This window comes from Ranitomeya imitator, chromosome 2 (assembly GCF_032444005.1).
Source record: "Ranitomeya imitator isolate aRanImi1 chromosome 2, aRanImi1.pri, whole genome shotgun sequence".
Lineage (NCBI taxonomy): Eukaryota > Metazoa > Chordata > Amphibia > Anura > Dendrobatidae > Ranitomeya > Ranitomeya imitator.
Window position 1 is genome coordinate 510,987,663 of NC_091283.1, and position 13,484 is coordinate 511,001,146.

General features: G+C 44.8%; 1 protein-coding gene across 1 annotated transcript in view; it reads left to right on the forward strand.

Moving 5' to 3' along the window:
• FBXO47 (F-box protein 47) overlaps window positions 1-13,484 on the forward strand; it is a 421,223-nt gene that overhangs the window by 384,233 nt on the left and 23,506 nt on the right. The window contains exon 8 of the mRNA XM_069751683.1: window positions 12,963-13,105. Within this exon, the coding sequence (XP_069607784.1) occupies window positions 12,963-13,105 (143 nt within the window). The remainder of the gene's footprint in view (window positions 1-12,962; window positions 13,106-13,484) is intronic.

A 13,484-nucleotide genomic window follows, 5' to 3' on the forward strand; every position in this document is an offset into this window, starting at 1 on the left:
TGGGGGCACAAAAGTGTTTCCAGCCATGGCCGATGATATTGCAGCATCGGCCATGGCTGGATTGTAATATTTCACCAGATTTTTAGGTGAAATATTACAAATCGCTCTGATTGGCAGTTTCACTTTCAACAGCCAATCAGAGCGATCGTAGCCACGGGGGGGTGAAGCCACCCCCCCTGGGCTAAACTACCACTCCCCCTGTCCCTGCAGGCCGGATGAAATTACAGTTAACCCTTTCACCCGGCCTGCAGGAGCCCAATCCGGCCATGACGCATATGATGAGTCACAGGTCGGATTGGCACGGGTTTTCATGACGCATACGCAGCGTCAAAGGTCGGGAAGGGGTTAAAATAGGGGGACCCCCCCAAAAAATGACGTGGGATCCCCCTATATTTTATAGCCAGAAAGGCTCCGCAGACAGCTGCGGGCTGATATTCATAGCCTAGAGAGGGGCCATGGATATTGCCCCCCCCCAGGCTACAAATACCAGCCCGCAGCCGCCCCAGAAATGGAGCATCTATGAGATGCGCCAATTCCGGCACTTAGCCCCTCTCTTCCCACTCCCGAGTAGCGGTGAGATATGGGGTAATAAGAGGTTAATGTCACCTTGCTATTGTAAGGTGACATTAAGCCAGGTTAATAATAGAGAGGTGTCAATAAGACACCTATCCATTATTAATCCTAGAGAAGTGAAAGAGTTAAAAAAATAAAGACACAGTCAGAAAAAAGTATTTTAATATTCTTAATTTAACCATACTTACCATACTCGATCGCCTCTAAAAAAATTAAAAATAATAAACCGTATACTCCCTGTCTGACGCAATCCAATTAATAACGAGTGTCCTACGACTATCTCCCCTATAGAACAGTGACATCGGGTGATGTCACTGCTCTATAGCAGAGGTCCCCAACTCCAGTCCTCAAGGCCCACCAACAGGTCATGTTTTCAGGATTTCCTTTGCATTGCACAGGTGATGCAATTATTACCTGGGCAAGACTAAGGAAATCCTGAAAACATGACATGTTGGTGGGCCTTGAGGACTGGAGTTGGGGACCCCTGCTCTATAGGACCTCTAGTGATACACTGACAGGAGACATAGGCTCCTGCAGTGCATCACTGAGGTTACCTGAATTCAGAATCTCACTTTATGGCATTGCTGCGTGGGAACTTTCTCACACAGCAGTGCCACAAGTGAGAGTAGGGACTATTTTTTACAGTGGCGGAGGAATACAGTGCGGAAGGATACCTTCCATCATTGTATTCCTGGAGCCCCTGGAGATCGGTCGCATCAGCTGATGCTGCTGCTCTCCAAGGGAGATCGTCGTGGGACATTCGTTTTAATTGGATATCTGCGGATCAGGGAGTATGTTGTTTGTTTATTATTTTAATATTTTTTACAGGTGACACTGGCTTTGGGGATCAAAGTGACAAGGTGATGGTGAGTATGTACTCTGTTATATGTACTGTATGTCTATATGTATGTATTGTATGTAATGTATGTATTGTATGTTATATGTTTTATGTTCTGTTATATGTTGTATGTTCTGTTATATGTTGTATGTTCTGTTATATTTTGTATGTTATACGTTGTATGTTCTGGTGTATGTTGTATGTTATAAGTTCTGGTGTATGTTGTATGTTCAGTTATATGTTGTATGTTCAGTTATATGTTGTATGTTATATTATATGTTCTGTTATATGTTGTATGTTCTGTTATAGGTTATATGTTATATGTTGTATGTTCTGTTATATATTGTATGTTATATGTTGTTTGTTCTGTTATATGTTGTGTGTTATATGTTGTATGTTCTGTTACATGTTGTATGTTATATGTTGTATGTTCTGTTATATGTTGTATGTTATATGTTGTATGTTCTGTTATATGTTGTGTGTTATATGTTGTATGTTCTGTTATATGTTGTGTGTTATATGTTGTATGTTCTGTTACATGTTGTATGTTATATGTTGTATGTTCTGTTATATATGTTGTATGTTATATTTCTGTTATATGTTGTATGTTCTGTTATATGTTGTTTGTTGTATGTTTGTGCTTTTTTTTACACTCAACACATTAGCCGGATGATGGGACTACTACTGTCCCATCATTGGCTAATGTGTCAATCACTGTCATTGTAGCAGCCATAACCCATCGGACGATGCCTGCACACACACACACACAAAGACCCCCGGCAGGCCCACACAGACCCCCAAGAAGCCCGCACAGACCCCCGGCAGGCCCGCACAGACCCCGCGAGCCCCACACAGACCCCTGGCAGTCCCGCACAGACCCCCAGCAGGCCCGCACAGACCCCCACAGACCCCTGAGAGGCCAGCATAGACCCCCGGCAGTCCCGCACAGACCCCCGGCAGGCCCGCACAGACCCCCGAGAGACCCGCACAGACCCCCGAGAGGCCCGCACAGACCCCCGCACAGACCCCAGACAGTCCCGCACAGACCCCAGACAGTCCCGCACAGACCCGACAGGCCCGCACAGACCCCGACAGTTCGCACAGACCCCGACAGTCCGCACAGACACGCAGTCTCCACCCACACTCCGCTCACATACTCCCCCATCCCTATCTGCAGCGTTTTCACCTGCAGCTAAACCGCAGATCTTTTTTACATCTGCGGTTTTGCTGCGGATGTGCCCGACTCAATGCAAGTCAATGGGTGCAGAAACGCTGCAGATCCGCACAGAATTGACATGCTGCGGAAAAAACAACTCTGCGTTTCCATGCGTTTTTTTCCGCAGCATGTGCACAGCGGATTTGGTTTTCCATAGGTTTACATGGTACGGTAAACCGCATGGAATACTGCTGCAGATCCACAGCGTCAAAAATGCAGCGGATCCTCGGTAAACACCACTACGTGTGAACATGGCCTAAAACCTTGCTATGCACAGGTGGCTGAACAGTTAGGACCCCTGTCCTGCTCTGCCCTTATTCACATTGAGGTTGCCTGACACAAGATGAGGTTTTAATACTAGAGACAGGCTAAGATTGATTTTTTTCTTGAACTTTGTAAAATGGCCACAGTGTGAATGTGCTATTGGGCAGTACACATATACCAAGTACACCTAGAATGCCTAAACTACAATGGCAAATTAAAAAAAGCAAACAGTTGAACTCGTAAAAAAAAGAAGGCGCAAATTAAAGGATTAATATGACACAAATGAAAAGCAGGTGAAAAATACACAGAATTAGACAAAAAAAGTGCAAAAGCAATGATGAATCTGCCCCAATGTCTTTAAAGTTTATCTGCAAATGCCATTTGAAAGTAACAAAAATCTAACATTCTGATAAGTTTTTCTTGTCAATTCACGGATTTGACAAAATCAACCAATTTTGCTTTGCAAAATGACCATTGATCAGTAAATATTTACCCAGAAGACTGCGCTTCAGATGTGCACTGAATGATCAGTAAAAGATCGTTCAGTGCACATAGGATGCCATTGTTCTTGGCAGTGTGAGTTCTGTTTATCATGTTTGTGCAGCACAAAACATCATTTCATGCAGTGAACCAGTGTTTGGGTGTTCTTTTAGTGATCAGCAGCTTGTTAAAGCCTCTTTCACACGTCCAGATAATTCCGGTACCGGAGAAATCGGTACCGGAATTATCCGTGTCCGTGTGCTCACCTAGCACATCAGTGTGGCACACGTGCGGCAGCCGTGTGCTGCCCGTGTGCCGACTGAGGACCACACGGACCGTGCAGGAGACAGCGCTACAGTTAAGCGCTGTCCCCTGCGTGCGGTGCTGAAGCCGGTATTCATCCCTTCTCCCCAGCAGCGTTCGATGGAGAGAAGGAATGAAAAATCAATGTTTTTTTATTTATTTTCCCTTAACCCCTTAGCGACCGCCGATACGCCTTTTAACGGCGGCCGCTAAGGGTACTTAAACCACAGCGCCGTTAACTAACGGCGCTGTGGAAAAAGTGAATAGCGCCCCCCAGAGTCGGATTTTCTCCGGGGTCTCGGCTGCCGGGGGTAGCCGAGACCCCAGAGAACATGATTCGGGGGGTTTTGTACCGACCCCGCATTTGCGATCGCCGGTAATTAACCGTTTACCGGCGATCGCAAAAAAAAAAGCGATTTCTTTTTAATTTATCTGTCCTCCGATGTGATCGCACATCAGAGGACAGAGAAAGGGGGTCCCCGATCGCCCCCCGATACTCACCTATCTCCCCCGGTGCTCCTCGTGGCTCCCGGTGGGCGCCGCCTTCTTCAAAATGGCGGGCGCATGCGCAGTGCACCCGCCGGCCGGCCCCGGGAGAATCTTTGGGGTCTCGGCTGCCGGGAGTAGCCGAGACCCCAAAGAGCATGATCGGGGTCGGTTTTACCGACCCCTGTTTTGCGATCGCCGGTAATTAACTGTTTACCGGCGACCGCAAAAAAAAAAAAAAAAAAAAGTCAAAGTGTAATTCTCTGTCCTCTGATGTGATCGCACATCAGAGGACAGAGAAATAGGGGGATTCGGGGACCCTGCCATACTCAGCTGTGTCCCTGGGTCCTCCTGCTGCTCCTCCTGGCCGCCGGCAAAAGAAAATGGCGGGCGCATGCGCAGTGCGCCCGCCATCTGTCTCCATCTGCCGGCCGGCAGGAGAACAGCAGTTGGGGCTAAAATTAGGGTTAGGGCTAGGGTTAGGGCTAGGGTTAGGCCTAGGGTTAGGGCTAGGGTTAGGGCTAGGGCTAGGGTTAGGCCTAGGGTTAGGGCTAGGGTTAGGGCTAAGGCTAGGGTTAGGGTTGGGGCTAAATTCAGGGTTAGGGTTCTTTTACACTTACGTCGGTACGGGGCCGTCGCAATGCGTCGGCCCGACATACCGACGCACGTTGTGAAAATTGTGCACAACGTGGGCAGCGGATGTAGTTTTTCAACGCATCCGCTGCCCAATCTATGTCCTGGGGAGGAGGGGGCGGAGCTACGGCCACACATGTGCGGTCAGAAATGGCGGACGCGACATACAAAAAAGCGTTACATTGAACGTTTTTTGTGCCGACGGTCTGCCAAAACACAACTGATCCAGTGCATGACGGATGCGACGTGTGGCCATCCATCACGATCCGTCGGCAATACAAGTCTATGGGCAAAAAACGCATCCTGCGGGCACATTTGGAGGATCCGTTTTTTGTCCAAAACGACGGATTGCGACGGATGCCAAACAATGCAAGTGTGAAAGTAGCTTTAGGGTTAGGATTGGGGCTAAAGTTAGGGCTAGGGTTGGGGCTAAAGTTAGGGTTAGATTTGGGATTAGGGTTAGGATTAGAGTTGGTATTAGGGTTAGGGTTGGCATTAGGGTTACGCTTGGGATTAGGGTTAGGTTTGGGATTAGGGTTAAGGTTAGGGTTGTGATTAGGGGTGTATTGGGATTAGGGCTAGGTTTGAGGTTAGGGTTGAGATTAGGATTAGGGTTGTGTTGGATTTAGGGTTTTGATTAGGGTTATGGTTAGGGTTGACATTAGGGTTGTTTTGGGTTAAGGGTTGTGATTATCGTTAGGGTTAGTGATTAGGATTATGGATTGGGTTGGGATTAGGGTTAGGGGTGTGTTGGGGTTAGGGTTGGAGCTAGAATTAGGGGGTTTCCACTGTTTAGTTACATCAGGGGGTCTCCAAACACAACAGCCAATTTTGCGCTCAAAAAGTCAAATGGTGCTCCTTCCCTTCCGAGCTCTGCCGTGCGCCCAAACAGTGGTTTACCCCCACATATGGGGCATCAGCATACTCGGAATAAATTGGACAACAACTTTGGGGGTCCAATTTCTCCTGTTACCTTTGTGAAAATAAAAACTTGGGGGCTAAAAAATCTTTTTTGTGGAAAAAAAATATTTTTTTATTTTCACGACTCTGCATTCTAAACTTTTGTGAAGCACTTGGGCATTCAAAGTTCTCACCACACATCTAGATAAGTTCCTTGGGGGGTCTAGTTTCCAAAATGGGGTCACTTGTGGGGGGTTTCCACTGTTTAGGCACATCAGGGGCTCTCCAAACGCGACATGGCGTCCAATCTCAATTCCAGACAATTCTACATTGAAAAAGTAAAACGGCACTCCTTCTCTTCCATGCTCTGCAGTGCGCCCAAACAGTGGTTTACCCCCACATATGGGGTATCGACGTACTCAGGAGAAATTGCACTACAACTTTTGTGGTCTAATTTCTCCTGTTACCCTTGTGAAAATAAAAATTTGGGGGCAAAAAAATCATTTTTGTAGAAAAAAATGCGATTTTTTTATTTTCACGGCTCAACGTTATAAACTTCTGTGAAACACATGGGGGTTCAAAGTGCTCACCACACATCTAGTTAAGTTCCTTAAGGGGTCTAGTTTCCAAAATGGTGTCACTTGTGGGGGGTTTCCACTGTTTAGGCACATCAGGGGCTCTCCAAACGCGACATCGCGTCCAATCTCAATTCCTGCCAATTCTACATTGAAAAAGTAAAACGGCGCTCCTTCACTTCCAAGCTCTGCGGTGCGCCCGAACAGTGGTTTACCCCCACATATGGGGTATCAACGTATTCAGGAGAAATCGCACAACAACTTTTGTGGTCTAATTTCTCCTGATACCCTTGTGAAAATAAGAATTTGTGGGCGAAAAGATCAGTTTTGTGTAAACAAATGCGATTTTTTATTTTCACGGCTCTACGTTATAAACTTCTGTGAGGCTCTTGGGGGTTCAAAGTGCTCACCACACATCTAGATAAGTTCCTTAAGGGGTCTAGTTTACAAAATGGTGTCACTTGTGGGGGGTTTCCACTGTTTAGGCACATCACGGGCTCTCTAAACGTGACATGGCGTCCGATCTCAATTCCAGCCAATTCTGCATTGAAAAAGTCAAACGGCGCTCCTTCACTTCCAAGTTCTGCGGTGCGCCCAAACAGTGGTTTACCCCCACATATGGGGTATTGGCGTATTCAGGAGAAATTGCATAACAAAATTTATGGTTACATTTCTGTTTTTACACTTGTGAAAATAAAAAAAATGGTTCTGAATTAAAATGTTTGCAAAAAAAAGTTAAATGTTAAATGTTAAATGTTAAAAGCATCACCAAACCAGGGATTCAAGCTTCAGGAGGCTAATTTGCATATTCCAGGTGCCTTCTGGGAGAAGCGAAGTCTCCCTAAGCTAGAAGATCGTTGGGTACAGCCGGGACCAGCTGCTTCGAAAGCATCACCAAACCAGGGATTCAAGCTTCAGGAGGCTAATTTGCATATTCCAGGTGCCTTCTGGGAGAAGCGAAGTCTCCCTAAGCAAGAAGATCGTTGGGTACAGCCGGGACCAGCTGCTTCGAAAGCATCACCAAACCGCGCGCCGAATTTTTGCCTGTAGGACATTATTGCAAGAGAGCTTGGCTGAGTAGATTACACAAGAAGGAAAACACACAGCAAGTCAGCAGGATCTAGGAGCAACATGGCAGATGTGACAACCTACATGGTGAGCTGCAGCATGTGCTACATGTTCACAGATCGACCAGAAGAAGAATCCAATTTCACCTGTCAGAAGTGTAGACTAGTGGCCCTTTTAGAAGAAAAGGTGCGGGGTCTGGAAGAAAGAATAGCAACTTTGAAACTCATCAAAGAGAATGAAGACTTTCTAGACAGAACAGAAGCATCTCTACTGGTCACAGAAGGTGCAAAAAGTGTCAGAGAACCTCCAAAAGCAGATGAGTGGAAGCATGTGACCAAAAGAAGCAAGAAGACCATGGAGAAATCACCAACCACACAACTGAAGAACCGATATCAAATCTTTGTAGAGGATGAAGATGGCACACCTAAGAATGAAGCAATACCAGCAAGCAAAAAAGAAAAGGGCACACAGCAACAAGTGACAGCAAAAAGTACAGCCAAGAAGCAACGAAGAGTGGTGGTGGTGGGAGACTCACTACTGAGAGGCACAGAAGCAGCCATCTGCAGACCGGACATAACTGCAAGAGAAGTATGCTGCCTTCCAGGTGCGATGATCAAGGATGTGACCGATAGGATACCAAAGCTCTTCAGCTCCAAGGACGTCCACCCATTTCTTCTGATACATGTTGGCACCAATGACACGGCAAGGAAGGACCTACCGACAATCTGCAAGGACTTTGAAGAGTTGGGGAAGAAAGTAAAGGAACTGGATGCACAGGTAGTTTTTTCTTCTATCCTTCCAGTAGATGGGCATGGCACCAGGAGATGGAACAGGATCCTTGATGCAAACAACTGGCTAAGACGATGGTGCAGACAACAAGGATTCGGATTCCTGGACCACGGTGTGAATTACTTGTACGATGGACTCCTCGCCAGAGACGGACTACACCTCAACAAACCTGGGAAACACACATTCGCCAGAAGACTCGCTACACTCATCAGGAGGGCGTTAAACTAGAAGAAGAGGGGACGGGAAGAAAAACATTAGACTCGAACAAAGACGACCCAGGAAAACATACTCAGATGGGAGGTAAGAACATTTCTAAAACAATCCACAGTGAGGAGATTGGAACAAAACAAAATCCTCTAAACTGCATGCTCGCAAACGCCAGAAGCCTGACAAACAAGATGGAAGAACTAGAAGCAGAAATATCTACAGGTAACTTTGACATAGTGGGAATAACCGAGACATGGTTAGATGAAAGCTATGACTGGGCAGTTAACTTACAGGGTTACAGTCTGTTTAGAAAGGATCGTAAAAATCGGAGAGGAGGAGGGGTTTGTCTCTATGTAAAGTCTTGTCTAAAGTCCACTTTAAGGGAGGATATTAGCGAAGGGAATGAGGATGTCGAGTCCATATGGGTTGAAATTCATGGAAGGAAAAATGGTAACAAAATTCTCATTGGGGTCTGTTACAAACCCCCAAATATAACAGAAACCATGGAAAGTCTACTTCTAAAGCAGATAGATGAAGCTGCAACCCATAATGAGGTCCTGGTTATGGGGGACTTTAACTACCCGGATATTAACTGGGAAACAGAAACCTGTGAAACCCATAAAGGCAACAGGTTTCTGCTAATAACCAAGAAAAATTATCTTTCACAATTGGTGCAGAATCCAACCAGAGGAGCAGCACTTTTAGACCTAATACTATCTAATAGACCTGACAGAATAACAAATCTGCAGGTGGTTGGGCATTTAGGAAATAGCGACCACAATATTGTACAGTTTCACCTGTCTTTCACTAGGGGGACTTGTCAGGGAGTCACAAAAACATTGAACTTTAGGAAGGCAAAGTTTGAACAGCTTAGAGATGCCCTTAATCTGGTAGACTGGGACAATATCCTCAGAAATAAGAATACAGATAATAAATGGAAAATGTTTAAGAACATCCTAAATAGGCAGTGTAAGCGGTTTATACCTTGTGGGAATAAAAGGACTAGAAATAGGAAAAACCCAATGTGGCTAAACAAAGAAGTAAGACAGGCAATTAACAGTAAAAAGAAAGCATTTGCACTACTAAAGCAGGATGGCACCACTGAAGCTCTAAAAAACTATAGGGAGAAAAATACTTTATCTAAAAAACTAATTAAAGCTGCCAAAAAGGAAACAGAGAAGCACATTGCTAAGGAGAGTAAAACTAATCCCAAACTGTTCTTCAACTATATCAATAGTAAAAGAATAAAAACTGAAAATGTAGGCCCCTTAAAAAATAGTGAGGAAAGAATGGTTGTAGATGACGAGGAAAAAGCTAACATATTAAACACCTTCTTCTCCACGGTATTCACGGTGGAAAATGAAATGCTAGGTGAAATCCCAAGAAACAATGAAAACCCTATCTTAAGAGTCACCAATATAACCCAAGAAGAGGTGCGAAACCGGCTAAATAAGATTAAAATAGATAAATCTCCGGGTCCGGATGGCATACACCCACGAGTACTAAGAGAACTAAGTAATGTAATAGATAAACCATTATTTCTTATTTTTAGTGACTCTATAGCGACAGGGTCTGTTCCGCAGGACTGGCGCATAGCAAATGTGGTGCCAATATTCAAAAAGGGCTCTAAAAGTGAACCTGGAAATTATAGGCCAGTAAGTCTAACCTCTATTGTTGGTAAAATATTTGAAGGGTTTCTGAGGGATGTTATTCTGGATTATCTCAATGAGAATAACTGTGTAACTCCATATCAGCATGGGTTTATGAGAAATCGCTCCTGTCAAACCAATCTAATCAGTTTTTATGAAGAGGTAAGCTATAGACTGGACCACGGTGAGTCATTGGACGTGGTATATCTCGATTTTTCCAAAGCGTTTGATACCGTGCCGCACAAGAGGTTGGTACACAAAATGAGAATGCTTGGTCTGGGGGAAAATGTGTGTAAATGGGTTAGTAACTGGCTTAGTGATAGAAAGCAGAGGGTGGTTATAAATGGTATAGTCTCTAACTGGGTCGCTGTGACCAGTGGGGTACCGCAGGGGTCAGTATTGGGACCTGTTCTCTTCAACATATTCATTAATGATCTGGTAGAAGGTTTACACAGTAAAATATCGATATTTGCAGATGATACAAAACTATGTAAAGCAGTTAATACAAGAGAAGATAGTATTCTGCTACAGATGGATCTGGATAAGTTGGAAACTTGGGCTGAAAGGTGGCAGATGAGGTTTAACAATGATAAATGTAAGGTTATACACATGGGAAGAGGGAATCAATATCACCATTACACACTGAACGGGAAACCACTGGGTAAATCTGACAGGGAGAAGGACTTGGGGATCCTAGTTAATGATAAACTTACCTGGAGCAGCCAGTGCCAGGCAGCAGCTGCCAAGGCAAACAGGATCATGGGGTGCATTAAAAGAGGTCTGGATACACATGATGAGAGCATTATACTGCCTCTGTACAAATCCCTAGTTAGACCGCACATGGAGTACTGTGTCCAGTTTTGGGCACCGGTGCTCAGGAAGGATATAATGGAACTAGAGAGAGTACAAAGGAGGGCAACAAAATTAATAAAGGGGATGGGAGAACTACAATACCCAGATAGATTAGCGAAATTAGGATTATTTAGTCTAGAAAAAAGACGACTGAGGGGCGATCTAATAACCATGTATAAGTATATAAGGGGACAATACAAATATCTCGCTGAGGATCTGTTTATACCAAGGAAGGTGACGGGCACAAGGGGGCATTCTTTGCGTCTGGAGGAGAGAAGGTTTTTCCACCAACATAGAAGAGGATTCTTTACTGTTAGGGCAGTGAGAATCTGGAATTGCTTGCCTGAGGAGGTGGTGATGGCGAACTCAGTCGAGGGGTTCAAGAGAGGCCTGGATGTCTTCCTGGAGCAGAACAATATTGTATCATACAATTATTAGGTTCTGTAGAAGGACGTAGATCTGGGGATTTATTATGATGGAATATAGGCTGAACTGGATGGACAAATGTCTTTTTTCGGCCTTACTAACTATGTTACTATGTTACTATGTTATGTAAATGTTCATTTTTTCCTTCCACATTGTTTCAGTTCCTGTGAAGCACGTAAAGGGTTAATAAACTTCTTGAATGTGGTTTTGAGAACCTTGAGGGGTGTAGTTTTTAGAATGGTGTCACACTTGGTTATTTTCTATCATATAGAAATATGACTTCAAATGTGATGTGGTCCCTAAAAAAAAAAGGTGTTGTAAAAATGAGAAATTGCTGGTCAACTTTTAACCCTTGTAACTCCCTAACAAAAAAAAATGTTGTTTCCAAAATTGTGCTGATGTAAAGTAGACATGTGGGAAATGTTATTTATTAACTATTTTTTGTGACATATCTCTCTGATATAAGGGCATAAAAATACAAAGTTTGAAAATTGCAAAATTTTAAAAATTTTCGCCATATTTCCGTTTTTTTTCATAAATAATCGCAAGTAATATCGAAGAAATGTTACCACTAACATGAAGTACAATATGTCACGAAAAAACAATCTCAGAATCAGCGGGATCCGTTGAAGCGTTCCAGAGTTATAACCTCATAAAGTGACAGTGGTCAGAATTGCAAAAATTGGCTCGGTCATTAAGTACCAAATTGGCTCTGTCACTAAGGGGTTAAAAATAAAGTTTGTGCATCCCCAAATGCCTCCCATCCCCTGTGCACCCCCCAAACCCCACCCCCACCCCCGCTTGCCTGCCGGGAAATAAATACTCACCCAGCTCCTGTGATGTCTCCTCTCAGCGGCCGCTGGCTGCAGGCCCTGTGTGAGCGGTCACGTGGTCCCGCTCATTACAGTGAGGAATATGTGCATATTCCTCACTGTAATGAGCGGGACCATGTGACCGCTCACACAGGGCCTGCTGCCGGCGCTGAGAGGAGACATCGCTGGAGCTGGGTGTCGGTGAGTATTTCCTGGCAAGCGGGGGGTGGGGGGGTTTGCGCACAGGGGATGGGAGGTGGGAGGGGATGCACAAACTCTATTTTTAAGGGAAAAGAAAAAAAAGCGTACGCTGCTGGGAAGAAGGAATGTATTCCGGCTTCAACACCACACGCAGCGGGGACAGCGCTTACTGTAGCGCTGTCTCTCCTGCGGGTGGTACGTGCACACTGTTCTCCATGTGCACGTGTGCGGGACGCTTTGCGGACCGTGCTGCTGGCGAAAAACGGACATGTCTCCGTGTTTTCAACATGGACACACGGTCCGTGAAAACACGGAGACATGTGCATAGACCCATTCATTTGAATGGGTCTACGTGTGTCAGTGTCTCCGGTACGTGAGAAAACTGTCAGTACACGTACCGGAGACACTGACGTGTGAAAGAGGCCTAAGACTGCAAGATTACCATGAAACAAGTGTTCTTAGCAAGGTGGCTTCACAATAATCTTGTAGCGTGAATGGATCTTTGGGCCCCACATGGCTATATTGTGAATCTCCACGTTGCTTGAAGCCATAATACAGCGCCCATAGGAATATATGAGGCCTTGCTGTACCCTCATATGCCTTCAATTTCATACAAACTGGATCACCATATGGCAGCAGACTTGAAGCTTTACTTCTATTGTTAACATTACTTATTTTTTCCATCGTCAGTGCTTCCTGCTGAATGGCTACTAGAAAACGATGCCCGCCTTCTCATCCTAAGCGGAAACAGTATCTGTTTTACTTTCATGGCCAGCAAGGCAATAAATGGGTGGACAGCAGATCTAGCCAGAATGGTAGTCTTTCTTGCTCTGGTGAGTGCTTAGTATAAGTAGCATGTTACTACTACTAAAAAAAGGATTTTTTGCCAGTGGGTATTAAAATAAGATGCAACTCTCTATGTGGTCTCACCACATCTTAAAGAGAACCTGTCAGGTCCCCCATGCCCTCCATCCCAGCAACTATGTATCACTAAATTCCCTGCCTAACCAGCTATTTATGATGTTATTCACTTAAATCCATAATAACCTCTGCTTTTCTTATGCTAATTAGTCCTTTGACTAGTTGATGCGGTATTACTGTTGTTTTCTCTAGACTAGTCATTCCTCTTTGCATCTATCCTTTCCTGCTTCAGAGGCACACTGCAAATGACCAGAGATTTAGAAGACTGCATCTTCTGCACTTTCAGTCATG